At 38.4% G+C, this 17019-nt stretch overlaps 1 protein-coding gene across 6 annotated transcripts in view; it reads left to right on the top strand.

Annotated features, from left to right (window-relative positions):
• The window catches only part of zmp:0000000755 (phosphofurin acidic cluster sorting protein 2), a 49467-nt gene that overhangs the window by 23485 nt on the left and 8963 nt on the right, over positions 1–17019 (top strand). For 4 of the 6 annotated variants that reach the window (XM_048204062.1, XM_048204061.1, XM_048204063.1 and 1 more), the window contains exons 4-18: positions 469–594; positions 1123–1285; positions 4343–4434; positions 4773–4853; positions 5333–5392; positions 9038–9186; positions 9356–9449; positions 10246–10329; positions 11318–11439; positions 11555–11720; positions 11859–11963; positions 13206–13312; positions 14222–14376; positions 14467–14577; positions 14833–14935. In XM_048204062.1, the coding sequence (XP_048060019.1) occupies positions 469–594; positions 1123–1285; positions 4343–4434; positions 4773–4853; positions 5333–5392; positions 9038–9186; positions 9356–9449; positions 10246–10329; positions 11318–11439; positions 11555–11720; positions 11859–11963; positions 13206–13312; positions 14222–14376; positions 14467–14577; positions 14833–14935 (1718 nt within the window). The remainder of the gene's footprint in view (positions 1–468; positions 595–1122; positions 1286–4342; positions 4435–4772; positions 4854–5332; positions 5393–9037; positions 9187–9355; positions 9450–10245; positions 10330–11317; positions 11440–11554; positions 11721–11858; positions 11964–13205; positions 13313–14221; positions 14377–14466; positions 14578–14832; positions 14936–17019) is intronic. The other 2 variants (XM_048204064.1, XM_048204066.1) reach the window with 1 other exon arrangement.

The following is a 17019-nucleotide window of genomic DNA, read 5'->3' as shown; positions in this document are numbered from 1 at the left end:
ACTGTTAAAATTATAGTAAAACAAATTTTTACAGTGTGACAGTGCCGAACGCTGCAGATGCCTGACGTGGTGAACGCATGCTAATCGAAGTGACACCTTGACTGGTTTAAAGCATTAAAGGGACAGTTTCTCCTATAAATGATCATTCTGTCATCACCTGTGTGACTTTCTTTGGGGAACACAAAAGTTGATTTTTTTGAGAAATGTCCATACAGTGAAAATCAATGGTGTCCAGTGTTGTTTGGCCCCCTCGTTTTTCATAATATATTCTTTTACAGTAGAAATAAATGTTGGGCAAGATGACATGAGAAAAATGTTAACAACATGAGGGCGAGTAAATGATGACAGAACGATCATTTCTGGGTGAACCATCCCTTTAAATTTCATATTGTTGTATCTCCATTTATTGTGTTTGTAAGAGCTGTAATGTCTGATGTTCCTGTCTTTCCTCTTGTCGTGTCATGACAGTATCCTCACTTCCTGAAGAGAGACGCCAACCGCCTACAGATTATGCTGCAGAGAAGAAAACGCTACAAAAACAGAACAATTCTGGGCTATAAGACTCTCGCTGTCGGAGTCATTGACATGGCGGAGGTAAAAGCCCATTCACACCAAGAACAATAACTATAATGATAACTATATTAGCGTTCACACCAGCGGTGAATAACGTTCTGTTTATTAGTCGTCTGCTGCTTTAAATGCTCAAGCTTGTTCAAGCAGGATTGATTCTGATTGGCTGCCAGTGTTTTTAGTGTTCATCAGCTGGAAAAGTTGTGAATGCAAGCAGATGCGTCAGGCTGTCTGTCTGCTCTGCTCCTTGGAGACACAGACATGCCTAAAGTCTAAATGCTCATTGGGGTTTTTCCAGTGTAACACTAGCATTGTTTGAATGCTTCAGTTTGAAGTCAATAACCAAAACTTCCTTGTTAATACAGGCTACTCTATAATGTCTTCTCTATAACTTTGTACAAATATAATATTGTTTAGGTGGAGGCTTTACATTTTTGTATATATTTTTTAAATCTTACAATAAATGAAGAATAGATGCAGCTCCTGTGAGTTTGAAGACTGGTCAGTAGCAGTGAAATGTTCAGTGACTGACAGCAGATGGTGTTTGATCAGGTGATGCAGCATCCAACAGACGGCGGTCAGATTCTGGCTCTCCATAGCAACATGAAGGACGCGCCAGCACGCGTGGCGGAGATCAGCGTGTTCTCGCTGTCCAGTCAACCCATTGACTACGAGTATGGCAGCGGTCAGACGGGAGCCAAGACAAAATCCTCGGGTATGGACACACACGGTTATTCTGTAGATGGTTCTGATATTTGTTCAATTGAGCTCCTTCATTCAGGTTTATTTCATGAGAGTGAACATTAATAGTCAAACCATGACTATAGACCTTATTCAGAGCAGCGCCATGACAGGAATGAAACAAGGCTGTGAGGGATAGACTTGTGTTTTCATTGGCATCCACTGTAAAAAGCTGTTTAAAGCTCCTAGTTCAATTATGATTTTCCACAGGTCATGTTTTCTGCAGTTTTTTGTCTACTGAAATTTCTTGGAAAGATATTTTTGCAGTGTTTCGTCAGCAGAACTATACGAAAACACATAAAATAGCAGCAATTAAGGGGCCAAGCACAACAGAAGCAAACAAGGAAGCTAGCAGCAGACCAACAGTTATAGACATTTGTGTGAACAAATGTGTATGAACACATAAAAAATTTCCATTTCGTTTCGATTGGACTAATGGTTTCGAATATATTTGCGAATGTTGTTTAAATGCTAAATCACAATGTTGCACTAACCATAAGGCGAAACCTAGCATGTTTAGTATTGCTGGACTCGGCAAGGATTCAGGAATCCAAGGAGATGACTCCTGTGAAAATGAGTCAACCACATCCAAAGTTATAAGCATGTAAAAAAATTAAAAAATAAAAATTCACCACTAGGTGGTGCTGGTCCGAAACCTCTCAGATTCCTTCAGGGCATCGTTCTGATGACCCATACTGAGATTTGTAATGATACGTTTGTGGGTTCATAAAAAATACTGCATTTTACTACAAAATTCAAAGTGGCTGACACCCAAAATGGCCAATATGGAAAACAGGATATTATTCAACTTGGCATGACATCCCAATTCTAACGAAACCATGATTTTATGATTTTTGGACATACCGTTCAGTAGTTAAAAAGAAAAATAGCCATTTTTCTTACCTCCTGACCAGTAGATGGCACTGTGCCGAAATGCTGCATGGCACCTCAGATCATGCTTGTGATGACATTGACCAAGTTTGGTCTAAATACAATGTGTTAAGGAAATGGTCTATTTTAGGGGTGTCCTCGACTACGGATTTACATACTCGAATCCGATTCGAATCAGATTGCCTATATTCGACTGATAGTCGAATCATAAAGGGGGGGGGGTGTCTTGAAAAACAGCAGTCCACTAGAGAGTGCGCACGGACTTTGAAATGTTTGCGCGCTGAACTGTGCACGAGATGGAGCGGGACACGGAAAATGAAGTAGACCTGGCTATAGTCTACCCGCGGCTTAAGACAACTTTTATTTTCTTTCACAGACAGCACAGAGAAACATCTTATAAACCAACCAAACTGCCTGTCAAGTGATAGACGAAACTGACAATGATTTTATATTATTTAAACAAATGAAAGGCAATCTGGATAAACATTCACAGCCACGATGTAGCTACAGAACACTCTCAAAGATAGAGAAGAAAAGGAATAAAAAAATTTTGGATAAATAAACTTTAAAATATATATATTAATAACTGCAGAAAGGCCACACTGCAGATATATACATTTCATATGTCGGCAAATCAAATTACATCGGCTAAATTGTCTGTGCGAGCAAGCTTTTAACTAATCTACAGCGCAACATTGATGCACCAAAAACCAAAAAAAAATTATTAATTTAATTTAAAAAAAATTTTTTTAATTTAAATGATTTTTTTATCAAACATTAATTTACAGAATTGAATTAGAACAGAATATACCGTTCAAATAAATGAAAATAGCCTAATTAAAAAAATGAAATATGATCAAGTCAAACTGCAAAATGCAGGGGAACATATATTCAAAACACAAGTCAGAAATAGTTCAATTAAATAACCCAGAGTGATCAACAAATAAATAAATTAAAATTAAAGAAATTATTAAAACAACGAAAGTATAGGCTAGCTAGAATTGTCAACTTGTCTTTTTAACTGCAGAGACAATAAACGCTAAACTGGAGTGGCAGTCTTTTTAGCTAAACATTAACAGCATCCAAAAATCATATTAAATCCGGCTGAAATAGTTTGAAATCACTTGTAGCTACCCTACCTGATTGAGAGACAAAAATCCAGTCTTTCACGCGATCTGCCTGTGTCCGTTTGAGTCTTTTCAAATAGCGCGCTATAGTCAGCTCGTTGGCCGGCAGAAGCGCGCCGCAGTGTTTGTCGTTGTTGAGTTCTAGGACATGAGCTGTTAACACAACTTGCATCATACGTTTTTTTGATCATCTTTTACCATTTCAAAGTGCATCCAATTCTACACTTTATCCCAGACATTGTTGAAGATTTAATCCCTGCCGCAAAGATGCTCCTCTGTCGGTCACGGATGATGGAAGTGAAACTTAAATCGGTCACAGGTTGGATTTATTCACGCACATTAAAAAATATTTATTAAAAGCTTCTTTCTTTTCACATTTTTATTTATAGTATTAACATACTAGGCTGTATATTAACCTATTGGGAAAGAACCGGTATGTCTATGTAAAATCAGATATTGAGCGCCCCCTTATCTCTTCTCATAACACCTCTGCGACGATTCGACTGTGAGATTTGTAGTCGAATCAGGCTCCTCCTATCGAAGATTCGAATCGTCGACTATTCAGGGTCACCCCTAGTCTATTTTCACAAGCGCTACGTAAAATTCGTTTGCACGTTTTTCGAAAATGGTTCGACAAATCGACTTGAATTCCTCAACTTTTTGTTGGCATGGTCTGATGATCTGGGCCAATTTTCATGAAAATTGGAGCAACGGCCTAGGAGGAGTTCAAAAAAGGCTCTATCTCTAGGAATAACAGTACAGAGAAGAGATGAGATGTCTATCCCTCACAGCCTCGCTCGTTAAAGATCAAAGATGAAGCTGCTGTGAATAAGGTCTAGTAGGATGATTTGAATGTAGACATCTGATCTGTTCATGTGGCACTATTAATAACACACAACGTCAGACGTCCAGATCAGAACACGATGTCACTGATCATCAGTGAAAGATGCCGAGAGGAGGGTCGAGTTACAGATGTGCTCGTGTGTGACCTCTGACCTGTGTGTGTTTCTCAGATCGTTCTCCTGATATGGATAATTACTCTGAGGATGATGATGACAGTTATTCATCAGGGCAGGAGGGCAGTGATGATGCTGTACATGGACAGGTGAGACACCAAATCATTCAGTCTGTTCATATACTCTGTCATTGACTCTTGATGGATCATTGTGATGAGGTCATCAGTGTTGGTGTCATCATCACAGCAACATCACACCATTTCTATATGACATGTTGATTGATAAAAAAGTGCAATACCTAAAACACTGTTTATACTTTTATTTAACATCCTGACCCTTTATCATGTGCATTCCCTTGCATACTGTAGGTTTTGTTCATACATATTTTGTCTATGTTTATATTATGTTATCTACTGTACTACATATTTATTGTGTTTAATTATGCTGGCAATAAATCTGATTCTGATTTCTACTTCCTGTGTTGTAGGATTTGTATGATGAAGATGACGACATACGGAAGCCAAAAAAACCCAGACGGAAAATTATCCGATCGGTCTCAATGACACGAGTGAGGAGCGCTCTGTCTGTCTCTCTGACTGTCTCTCTGTATGGCAGTAACACAGGAGAGGATGTTCATTCATTCATTCATGTTTATTTGTACAGCGCTTCACACAATGCAGATTGTTTTACAGCAGCTTTACAGGAAATGCATGTCAGTGACATAATGTCATTTGTCCCTGATGAACATGGGAACTAGAGTTAAATCATGAAATTGAGATTTGTAGTCTGGTAACCTGGTGATGGGCATCCCGAGATAGAAACAGAACAACATCCAGGAAGGAAGAGTGTAGCTGCTGTTGATATTATTTCACCAGCATATTGAAGTCTGTCTAGTATCTCAGGCTGAACATCACCTACTTCCTCTACTGCTGTTCAGAAGAGATTCTCAGTGGGTTTATGGGTACAGAATGTGTCCAGTGTAGTGCATTGATACAGTGAGACTAACCATGATTCTGAGCTGCAGTTTTTGTGTCTCTTCATTCACAGCAACCCAACTTCAAGCAGAAGTTTGTGGCTTTACTGAAGAGATTCAAAGTCACAGATGAGGTGAGTCTGTCTGTTGATCCATCAGCCCTTTCAGGGTGTTTTCACACTGGGCACGTTTGCTGTGGTCTGAATCCGAGTGCGATTGTTCCTCCTGTCTGTGCACAGCTCGCATGATAGAGATTACAATGGGGGTCAATAAATTGTTTTTTCATTTATTTGGTGCTATTATGTGCTATTTCTGCTGCTCACAGACAGTCTCTTTTGATCTCTTACTCGCCTTTCATTGAACTAATAATGTTGTCATCAGCATATTAGTTTCCTTTCTGAACGTGCGGATCTGTTTCACATTCACAAATTGCTCCTCAGTTCAGGTGCAGCTGAACTTAGTTCTACATGTGTTCATTACTGAACTGCACATGACAGCTGTACATTAATTCAATTCACATTTATTTGTATAGCGCTTTTCACAATACATATTGTTTCAAAGCAGCTTTACAGGAAATACATGTCAACATTACAGTTTAGAGTGATCTGTTTTCAGAGGGGACTGTGTCCAAATTATGTAATTTCAGAAATGTACATATACAAATAATGCAATTTCCTAACAATGTATTAATTTAAACAATGTGTTAATGTGATGTAGAAACAATGAGCTCATTAAAGTAATTAATACGTGTTAAAAATGACCAACATTATAACAGGCAATTGCGAGTTTATATCTCACAATTCTGACTTTATATCTCACAATTCTGACTTTATATCTCGCAATTCTGACTTTATCTCACAATTCTGACTTTATATCACGGAATTCTGACTTTATCTCACAATTCTGACTTTATATCACAATTCTGACTTTCTCACAATTCTGACTTTATATCTCACAATTCTGACTTTATCTCACAATTCTGACTTTATCTCACAATTCTGACTTTATATCTCACAATTCTGACTTTATCTCACAATTCTGACTTTATATCTTACAATTCTGACTTTATCTCACAATTCTGACTTTATATCTCACAATTCTGACTTTATCTCACAATTCTGACTTTATATCTCACAATTCTGACTTTATCTCACAATTCTGACTTTATATCTCACAATTCTGACTTTATCTCACAATTCTGACTTTATATCTTACAATTCTGACTTTATCTCACAATTCTGACTTTATATCTCACAATTCTGACTTTATCTCACAATTCTGAGTTTATATCTCACAATTCTGACTTTATCTCACAATTCTGCCTTTATATCTCACAATTCTGCCTTTATATCTCACAATTCTGACTTTATCTCACAATTCTGACTTTATATCTCACAATTCTGACTTTATCTCACAATTCTGACTTTATCTCACAATTCTGACTATATCACAATTCTGACTTTATATCTCACAATTCTGACTTTATATCACGCAATTCTGACTTTATATCACAATTCTGACTTTATATCACAATTCTGACTTTATATCTCACAATTCTCACTTTATCTCACAATTCTGACTTTATATCACAATTCTGACTTTATATCTCATAATTCTGACTTTATATCTCGCAATTCTGACTTTATATCACGCAATTCTGACTTTATAACTCAATTCTGACTATATCTCACAATTCTGACTTTATCTCACAATTCTGACTTTATATCACAATTCTGACTTTATATCTCACAATTCTGACTTTATCTCACAATTCTGACTTTATATCACAATTCTGACTTTATAACTCAATTCTGACTTCATATCTCGCAATTCTGACTTTCTCACAATTCTGACTTTATATCTCACAATTCTGACTTTATCTCACAATTCTGACTTTATATCACAATTCTGACTTTATCTCACAATTCTGACTTTCTCACAATTCTGCCTTTATATCTCGCAATTCTGACTTTATATCACAATTCTGACTTTATATCACAATTCTGACTTTATATCTCACAATTCTCACTTTATCTCACAATTCTGACTTTATATCACAATTCTGACTTTATATCACAATTCTGACTTTATAACTCAATTCTGACTTTATATTTCACAATTCTGACTTTATCTCACAATTCTGACTTTATATCTCAAAATTCTGACTTTATATCTCACAATTCTGACTTTATATCTCGCAATTCTGACTTTATATCTCGCAATTCTGACTTTATATCACGCAATTCTGACTTTATAACTCAATTCTGACTATATCTCACAATTCTGACTTTATATCTCACAATTCTGACTTTATATCACAATTCTGACTTTATAACTCAATTCTGACTTCATATCTCACAATTCTGACTTTCTCACAATTCTGACTTTATATCTCACAATTCTGACTTTATATCACAATTATGACTTTATCTCACAATTCTGACTTTATATCTCACAATTCTGACTTTATATCACAATTATGACTTTATCTCACAATTATGACTTTATCTCACAATTCTGACTTTATATCTCACAATTCTGACTTTATATCACAATTCTGACTTTATATCTCGCAATTCTGACTTTATATCTCGCAATTCTGACTTTATATCACGCAATTCTGACTTAACTCAATTCTGACTTTATATCTCACAATTCTGACTTTATATCACAATTCTGACTTTATATCACAATTCTGACTTTATAACTCAATTCTGACTTTATATCTCACAATTCTGACTTTATCTCACAATTCTGACTTTATATCTCAAAATTCTGACTTTATATCTCACAATTCTGACTTTATATCTCGCAATTCTGACTTTATATCTCGCAATTCTGACTTTATATCACGCAATTCTGACTTAATAACTCAATTCTGACTTTATATCTCACAATTCTGACTTTATATCACAATTCTGACTTTATATCACAATTCTGACTTTATAACTCAATTCTGACTTTATATCTCACAATTCTGACTTTATCTCACAATTCTGACTTTATATCTCAAAATTCTGACTTTATATCTCACAATTCTGACTTTATATCACGCAATTCTGACTTTATATCACACAATTCTGACTTTGCATCAAGCAATTCTGACTTTGCATCAAGCAATTCTGACTTCATATCACGCAATTCTGACTTTATATCTCACCAATTCTGAATCTCATGGAATTCTGACTTTATCACTTGCAATTGCGAGATACAAACTCACAATTGCGAGAAAAAAAGTCAGAATTGTGAGATAAAAAGTCGCAATTACCTTTTTTATTTTTTTATTCCATGGCAGAAACAAGCTTCCATAGTTTAGAACTAAACTGGCAGTGTGAAAACCCCCTCACTCTCATTTAAGTCAATCTGAATTAATCTGATTTCAGATTCTAAAAGCTCTGGTTATATGAACCCTAAACTTTGCAATCCAATTCACATTTACATGTGCATTACATGTACAATACAGCAACACATGTATAATTGTCATTTTTCTATTGACACATCTAACAAGAAAGCTAAAAAAAAGTCAAAAGAGCTTTTAATATGAATATTTATTTTGTAAATATTCAGTCACTTGCACAGACCAGTTCGTAAGACGTGAATAAACATACGCATGTTCATAAGACGTAAACATACACACATCGATTGATTAAGGTGTTTACATGTAGGGTTTACAATCCAGTTGAGCCATCAGTCAGATCATAAATAGATTATGTAGTTGCATGTAAACGTAGCTATTGTTTTGTTGTTTTCTCTGTTTGATGTGTTGCTGATGTGCACAGGTTCTGGACTCAGACCCAGTGGATCAGACGCAGGAGGTGGAGGAGGATCTGGACCTGCTGTATGACAGTCTGGAGGTTTATCAGAGCGACAGCGGCCCAGAGCTGGAGGACAACGAGAGCATCCTGAGCACCCCGAAACCCAAACTCAAGTATGAGCCGTCTGATGATCTTCAGCTTCTCATGAGCTGTTTGTGTTGTTCAAAAAAGTGGTGGTGTGGTGAAATGTCAGCGGTTGCTGTATGAATCAGTCGCGCCGGAGCTGAATGAGTGTGTGTGTGTGTGTGTGTGTGTGTGTGTGTGTGTGTGTGTGTGTTTCAGGCCCTTTTTTGAGGGAATGTCTCACTCCAGTTCTCAAACAGAGATCGGCAGCATTCACAGTCACAATCAACACCGAGACGCAACGTTCAACACGGTGAGATTCACACACACACACACACACACACATACATGAGTCTTAAGGGCTCATTTAAAGACAGAACGAATACTCAGTGGTAGGTTTATTTCACAACCTGAGAAACACTCTTAATTTAGCAGACTCACACCAGTGGCTCCAGTATATAAACAGGCTGATATCATCACGTCATGTTTATGAATGTGGATTGAATATTAATCCTAGTGTGTGCTGGATTACACACACACACCAAACGGGGCATGGGGCATCGGGATGTTTGGGAGTTTATGGGTATTTTTAGGGCCTGACATCAGATCTGTGTGTGTTCCTGATCCATTACTGGAATCACAAGCATCTGAGAGGGAGACGAGGCACAAACGGCACATTTAGAAACGTCTGCACATTCCGCTGGAGATTGAAAACACACTCGACCCGCCGTCTGTTGTAGAGGAGAGTTTGTGCAGCATTTACACACACACACTCACTCACTCTCTCTCACACATGCACACACACACGCTTACAAACATGCTTTGCATGAGCTGCACTTTATTTGTACCATTTTGTTTTATTAGTATATTTTTATTTATCTGTTTACCTTTTTTAGAATTGGAAAGATAATGAAGATAAGTGAGATCTCTGATTGAATTCCTTGAAAACCAAAAACGTAGTGCTCGAAAAGTCCTTGAAAGTCCTGGAATTTGATTTTACAGTATCTGTACGAACCCTGTTATCCCTGCACTGACATCACAGATCTGAGCACAGCGCCCCCGCCAGGATGAACCCACACATAAATCAGTGCTGTTGTCTTCCTGTGCAGGGCTGTGACTTCCTGTCGGTGGAGAGGTGTAAGACAGCCGGCTCGCGGCAGCAGGAGGACAGCGGGATGGACACCAGTGCTGGGGTGAGAGTTCAGCGTCACACACCTTCATTGATTCCCATTCCATCCCAACGGAGCAGTCCCAGTTCTGAGAACAGAATCATGATAAGCATTCATGGAACAATGACACTTACTTGTACAAATTTAACAAAAGTTAAGTTACGTCAAAGATGGAGAAGTGCGTTCTTCCCAAAATATGTTATTAAAAGTTCCCACATATCTAGCACAATTTCATTTTTAATTCTGTTTTTAAGAACATCATTATGCAACTAAGCTGTGATTGAGGTGTCTTGGGTGACTTAAACTCATCGTATTCTCCTTTGAAAAAGTCTTTAGTTATTTCAACATCGTCTCCTCTGACAAACAAAGCCATTATTGGGTCGGGATGAATTCTTAAATTAAAAGTTGATTTTAAAATTACAAAACATGAATCTTCTCAGTTTGTAACATGTGTTTTAGATCTGTAACAGTCATGTGTTTCTCATCTCTATGTGGTTGCAGTTGAGCAACATCAAGTTGTTCGTGTTTGAAAGAAGTTCTTAAGGTTCTGCCAGTATTTTCTCTGTTGTGTGCTGCTTCTGACCGGTTTCTTTGGCTGAGGATCTGATCTGATGTGCTGTGGTGTAGAGTCTCTCTCTCTCTCTCTCTCTCTCTCTCTCTCTCTCTCTCTCTCTCTCTCTCTCTTTCTGTCTCTAATTGAGCTCCACCCTGCATGTCGTCTCTCCTGCCCTTTCCCACCCTGTGAGTTTCCTACATTATTCAGGTCCAAAGGAAATGAGCCACCCGCCTGCTGTGACCTGTGACCTTTGCTTCCGACACAGGCGCAGCTCAATATGTTTCATTCAAACCTGAACTCCAGGAATGACATGAAAGAGACATTTATCTATGCATGCATGAATTATCTATCAGCATTTAAATGCACACATATATATATATATTGTGTTTCCACAAAAATATGAAGCAGCAAAACTGTTTCCAAAATTTATAATAATCTCTCACTGTGTTTCTGCAGGAAGTTGATGCAGAGCATCATGGGATAGTAATGGCAGACGTGTCGGAGCCCAGCAGCGATCGATTGAATAGCTCCGGTGGAAAACTCTGCAAGACCGAGTCCCAGAATCAAATGAGTCCCAGGTACGGCTCACGTTTATGCGCTCGTGTCACACGTGTCTGATCCTGAAGTTCTGCGTAGTGTTTCTTCATCAGAGTACAGAGTGTAATGACCGGTTTGAGTGATTGACTCCTGCAGCGCTGAAGATCTGTCCGTGTTTATGACCTCCAGTAAAGCGGAGAACAGGGTCCCGCGGCGGGCGCGCAGCACGTCCATGAAGGACAGACAGAACTCCAGAGCACAGAGCGACCGCACGGCCAGCGTGGACAGCGAGTATTCGCCCGACAGCCGCTTTGCCGCACAGGTACGTCTCTGAGGATCACACAGGTTCATCCAGCTCAACTCTCATCTGTCATTCCACAGAACTAAAGCAGCTCAGCTAGAACTCTGGGATAAATCAGAATTAGGAACTGTGAATCATGTGTGTGTTTCTGTCATTCAGGTGCCCAGGAAATCTGTGTATGACCAGCTCAATCAGATCCTGATCTCAGACGAGAGACTCCCGGAGAACATCATCCTCATCAATACAGTAGACTGGCAGGGGCAGGTGTGTGTTCAACGACATTTTAGAGATTCTCAGCGCTTGCAACGCCAGACTCATGTGTTCGATTTCCAGGGAATGCATGAACTTCATGATGTAACTCTGAATGCAGTTGATGCCACTTTGGATAAGAGCATCTGCCAAATGTAGAAATGTAAATGTAGTAGTTCTGCATAGTAATTAAATTATTTGACTCCTCCTCATTCATGTCCATAAATCAATATACAGGTGTGTTTATGGTCATTTAGGGGGGTCCTTGATTATGATTTCACTTTTTTAACTTTAGTTAGTGTGTAATGTTGCTGTTTGAGCATAAACAACATCTGCAAAGTTATGACACTCAAAGTTCAATGCAAAGGGAGATATTTTATTTTATAGTAATCTCTTTTTAAGGACTACAACAAACGGCTGGTAGGGACTACAATGAGCTTCTTCCTGGGTTGGTGACATCACAAACCCCAAAATGTACATAAACCCCCGAGAACACGTAACAAAGGGGGTGAGGCCATGTTGGGCTGCTTTAGAGAAGAGGAAGAGTTGCTGAAGTAGAGTGTTGTTGTCATGCCGCCATTTTATGCCCGACTGCTTCACAAATGAGGGTCAATCCAACCCTGGATTTGCACAAAAAATCAACATGACGGCACATGCCAGTCGATGAGTTGAATCAACTCCACAGCAACTACATAAATTTATCCACTAACCGTCCAGAAACGTCCAGTTTCATTCTAAAAGTTGTAACTTCTTCTGAGTCTCTCCATCAGTGTCGACTCCGGTTTGAACAATGTAAGGCTGAACACCGTTACTGACAATCCTCATTTTGGCTGCGTGAGATTCTCCAGCTTTGTTGTTGTTGAGCAACTGAAGCATGAGCTGTTAAAGCTCCGCCCTCTTCTGGAAAGGGGGCCAGGGGCAGCAACTCATTTGCATTTAAAGGGACACACACAAAAATGGCATGTTTTTGCTCACACCCAAATAGGGGCAAATTTGACAAGCTATAATAAATGATCTGTGGGGTATTTTGAGCTGAAACTTCACAGACACATTCTGGAGACACCAGAGACTTATATTACATCTTGTCAAAAGGGTCAATATAGGTCCCCTTTAATGTGTGTAAATCAGTCTCACATTGACTTCATAGTGTCTCATCATCACTGCAGTTTGTACATAAATGAACAGTTTTTTAACAGAATTATGATGAATACAGGCGTATACAGACAGATTTGTACTGAATTATGTGTTGTTGTTCAGTATGTGGCGGAAGTGCTGCAGAAACACGCTCAGCCCATCGTGTCGACCTGCTCTGCCGCAGACGTCCAGGCCGCATTTAACACCATCGTCACACGCATCCAGAGATTGTGAGTGACCGAACACACACACTCACACGCTTACTGCACACACACAAACATTTGATTTTGTGAATTGTGGGGACATTCCATAGGTGTAATGGTTTTTATACTGTACAAACCATATTTTCTATCGCCCTACACTACCCCTACACCTAAACCTACCCATCACAGGAAACTGTGCACACTTTTACTTTCTCACAAAAACTCATTCTGTATGATTTACAAGCCTTTTGAAAAATGGGGACATGGGTAATGTCCTCATAAGTCACCCTCTCCTTGTAATAGCTATTTCATACCCATGTCGTTATACAAATTTGTGTCCTGATATGTCACAAAAACACACACACTCACACACACACACACACACACCAACACAGTATCACAGCTCTATAAATACAGTGTTTTTCTGTAAGCATGTGTCTCTGATCATCGTAATGGTTCATTATCATTAGTCTCTTGAGCGTCTACAGCTGTTAGCGTGATATGATCCTCATAACACTCACTGAACCCAAACACTCTAACACACTCTCTAATCAGCCAATCAGAATCCATCCTGCTTTAAAGAGCTCGAGCACTTAAAGCAGCAGACAGCACGCTTATTATAAATAGAACGTTTTCTGCTGGTGTAGACACTAATTTAGCTACCGTTAGAGTTAATATATTTATAGTTATCAATATAGTTATATTTACTACAGTTATTGTTTTATAGTTACAATGATATTTATTGTTATAGTTATAATTCTACTTTTTGTTATAGTTATTTATGGTTATTATATTTATCATTATAGTTATCATTACATTTGATTTGTATTTCTCATATATATGAGAGGCAGTGTTCCTCTCGTCTCTCATTATGTTTGAGTCGGTCTGACAGAATCAGGATCAGTGCTTGACCATGTCATGTGACTCCCCCTGCAGCTGTAACTGTAACGCTCAGACTCCACCCACTGTCAAGGTGGGTGTGGCGGGCGATCAGAGCTACCTCAGCACCGTGCTGCGCTTCTTTGTAGAGCAACTGGCCAATAAGACGCCTGATTGGCTGAGCTACATCCGCTTCCTCATCATCCCAATCGGTGAGTCCAGACGCAGATCTTCATGTCAGTTGTTTTCAGGGTTAATAATACTGGTTTATTGTTTTTACACACTACCTGCGTCTGTCACAGGTTCACATCCTCTTGCCAAATACGTGTCATCGTTCGACAGTAAATTCAGCAGTATGTTCATGGAGCCGTCGTGGAGGGAGCTGTTCTGCCGGTCAGAGCCTCCGAGCGCAGGTGATATGTGTGACCTTAAATGAGCTGTTCAGATGTGTTTGTTAACAAGACTTCAGTTGGGAGGGGAGATATTCAGGGACTGACAGATGTGTGTGAGTGTCTGTTTCACCTGCATCTGTCTCACATTAGACTCATATCCCATCAGACCTCACTGCCACAGGATCGTCTCACGCTCACTTACACGAGTTTGACCTCGATATGGAGATCAAATAGATGTTCTGTTGCAGAATTTTAACCTGCTATCTGTCTCCACAGACTCTGTTGATGTAGCTGGACGGATCATTCAGTATCTGGCTGGAGCGAATGTGTCTCATCAGTTTCCCATCTCTGAGGCCATGCTCACCTACAGACAGAAGAGGTACGTGTGCGTGTGAGTGTGTGTGTTCAATCAGTTCTTGAGGAAATAGTGTGATATCTGCATCATATTCAAATCAGTTTAAATCAGAGGCTGATTTAAACTGATTTGTAATGACCTGCACTTGTCCTGACCACTGTTTTGTCTGTGATTCGGGGAGTTTCGCTCATCCCAAATGGTCATAAAGTTCCAAACCAAAAACATTAGTTGGAGTCGCAGTGTTCTTTATCAACCCTACTGTATCACATTTGATACGTGAATTTCTAAAAATTCCTAAAACATTGCTGATAAACCTGTTGCACACAATCTTCTACAGTCCTTCTGTTGTCTGATTAATAGTTTATCAAGTAAAAGTCTTTTAGTCTTTTAGTATAATTGTATACTAAAATTGTATACTCGTGCTTCACATGTCTTTCTGCTGCTGCACTGATTTTTATCAAACAAACGTAATAATAACTTTGATATTGTTAGTAATATTTCAACTGGACTGAAGTAACTTCGGTTTACCTGATTATCCAGACATCATTTTTAGAATAATGAGTATCAAATATGATCATCAGGCTTTTGAGAAAGGTTTATTTGTTAATTGTATTGCATTGCATTATGTTTTAAAACTACAAAGCTTTGATCATAAAACTAAGCATTTAAATATCATCTTCATAATACATATTATTGGCATATCTGAGGGTGCAAAAAAATCAAAATATAGAGAAAATCACCTTTAAAGTTGTTCAAATGAAGTCCTTAGCAATGCATATGCACTCACAAAAATATTTTTTTTATATATTTACGGTAATATATTTACAAAATATCTTCATGGAATATGATCTGTACTTAATATCCTAATGATTTTTGGCATAAAAGAAAAATCGATAATTTTGACCCATACAATGTATTGTTGGCTATTGCTACAAATATACCCGTGCGACTTATGACTGGTTTTGTGGTCCAGGGTCACATATAAGTATCTGCTATACCATTATAAAGATCAGCATCTGTACTAAATTGCATATTTTTGCTCAGTTTGAGCCCCTGAATAAAATTAAGCTGTTTTTCCTCCATATTCTCACTATATCAGACAATATGAGCCATAAAAGTCTGATGTATCAAATATGATACAGAACATAAAACACATTTGAAAACTTTTTATAGATTTTTAATAAACTGTTCAATTTAAAAAACAAACAAACAAACAAACAAAAAAACAAAAAAAAAACGAGTATTTCATATGCCAGGCTTCACAGTGTTAAAAGTAGATTTTGCAAATACAAACAGTCGTGGCCTAATGGTTAGAGAGTCTGACTTGGAACCTGAAGATTGCGGGTTTGAATCTCAGTACTGGCAGGAAATGTAGATGGAGGAGTGAATGAACAGCGTTCTCTTCCACTCTCATTACCCACAACTGAGCTGCCCTTGAGTAAGGCACCTAACCCCCAATCACTCCCCAGGTGCTGCAGCAAAAACAGCTGCCCACTGCTCCAAGTGTGTGTGTGTGTGTTTAATACTCACTGCAGTGTGTGTGCACTTGAATGGGTGAAGAGCACAAATTCCGACTATATGACTCATACTTGGCTAGATGTCATGTCACTTTTTTAAACAGATGTTATTAATAAAAAATAATCTTAAAAGTGCACGACCCCCTGGATAACATATTTGAGTTCAGCCACACTTAACAAGAACATGATCTGCTCACTAGCACTGACTCCCTCTAGTGACGCTGCCTTCAGCAATCATCCACCTGCTTGGAACAATTGCATGCAGTTAACTCTTGCTTCATTCAGTCTATTCAACAAATAGCATGATTATTAAGAACAAGAGTTAAAAACAAAACTAATCAATGTGATGGATAACAAAAGACATGCATTTGCTTATGGATATTTCCATAAATAGCTGAACTGAGTGCTCCACATCAGGTGTGCATCAGACCTTTGCTGAAACAGGAAATGGTAAACCTTGAATGAAGGATGTAAAAGGAAACACACACTGTTCAGTGATGAGACATTGTTTGTTTTGTTTAATATATTTTAATCTGATTTTTCTGATTTAGTATGCACATCCTCTGACAGACTCATTATTATTATTATTAT

Source organism: Megalobrama amblycephala, linkage group LG10, assembly GCF_018812025.1.
Source record: "Megalobrama amblycephala isolate DHTTF-2021 linkage group LG10, ASM1881202v1, whole genome shotgun sequence".
Classification (NCBI taxonomy): domain Eukaryota; kingdom Metazoa; phylum Chordata; class Actinopteri; order Cypriniformes; family Xenocyprididae; genus Megalobrama; species Megalobrama amblycephala.
The sequence above is the reverse complement of the archived record's forward strand: the minus strand, read 5'-3'. Positions and strand labels throughout refer to the sequence as shown.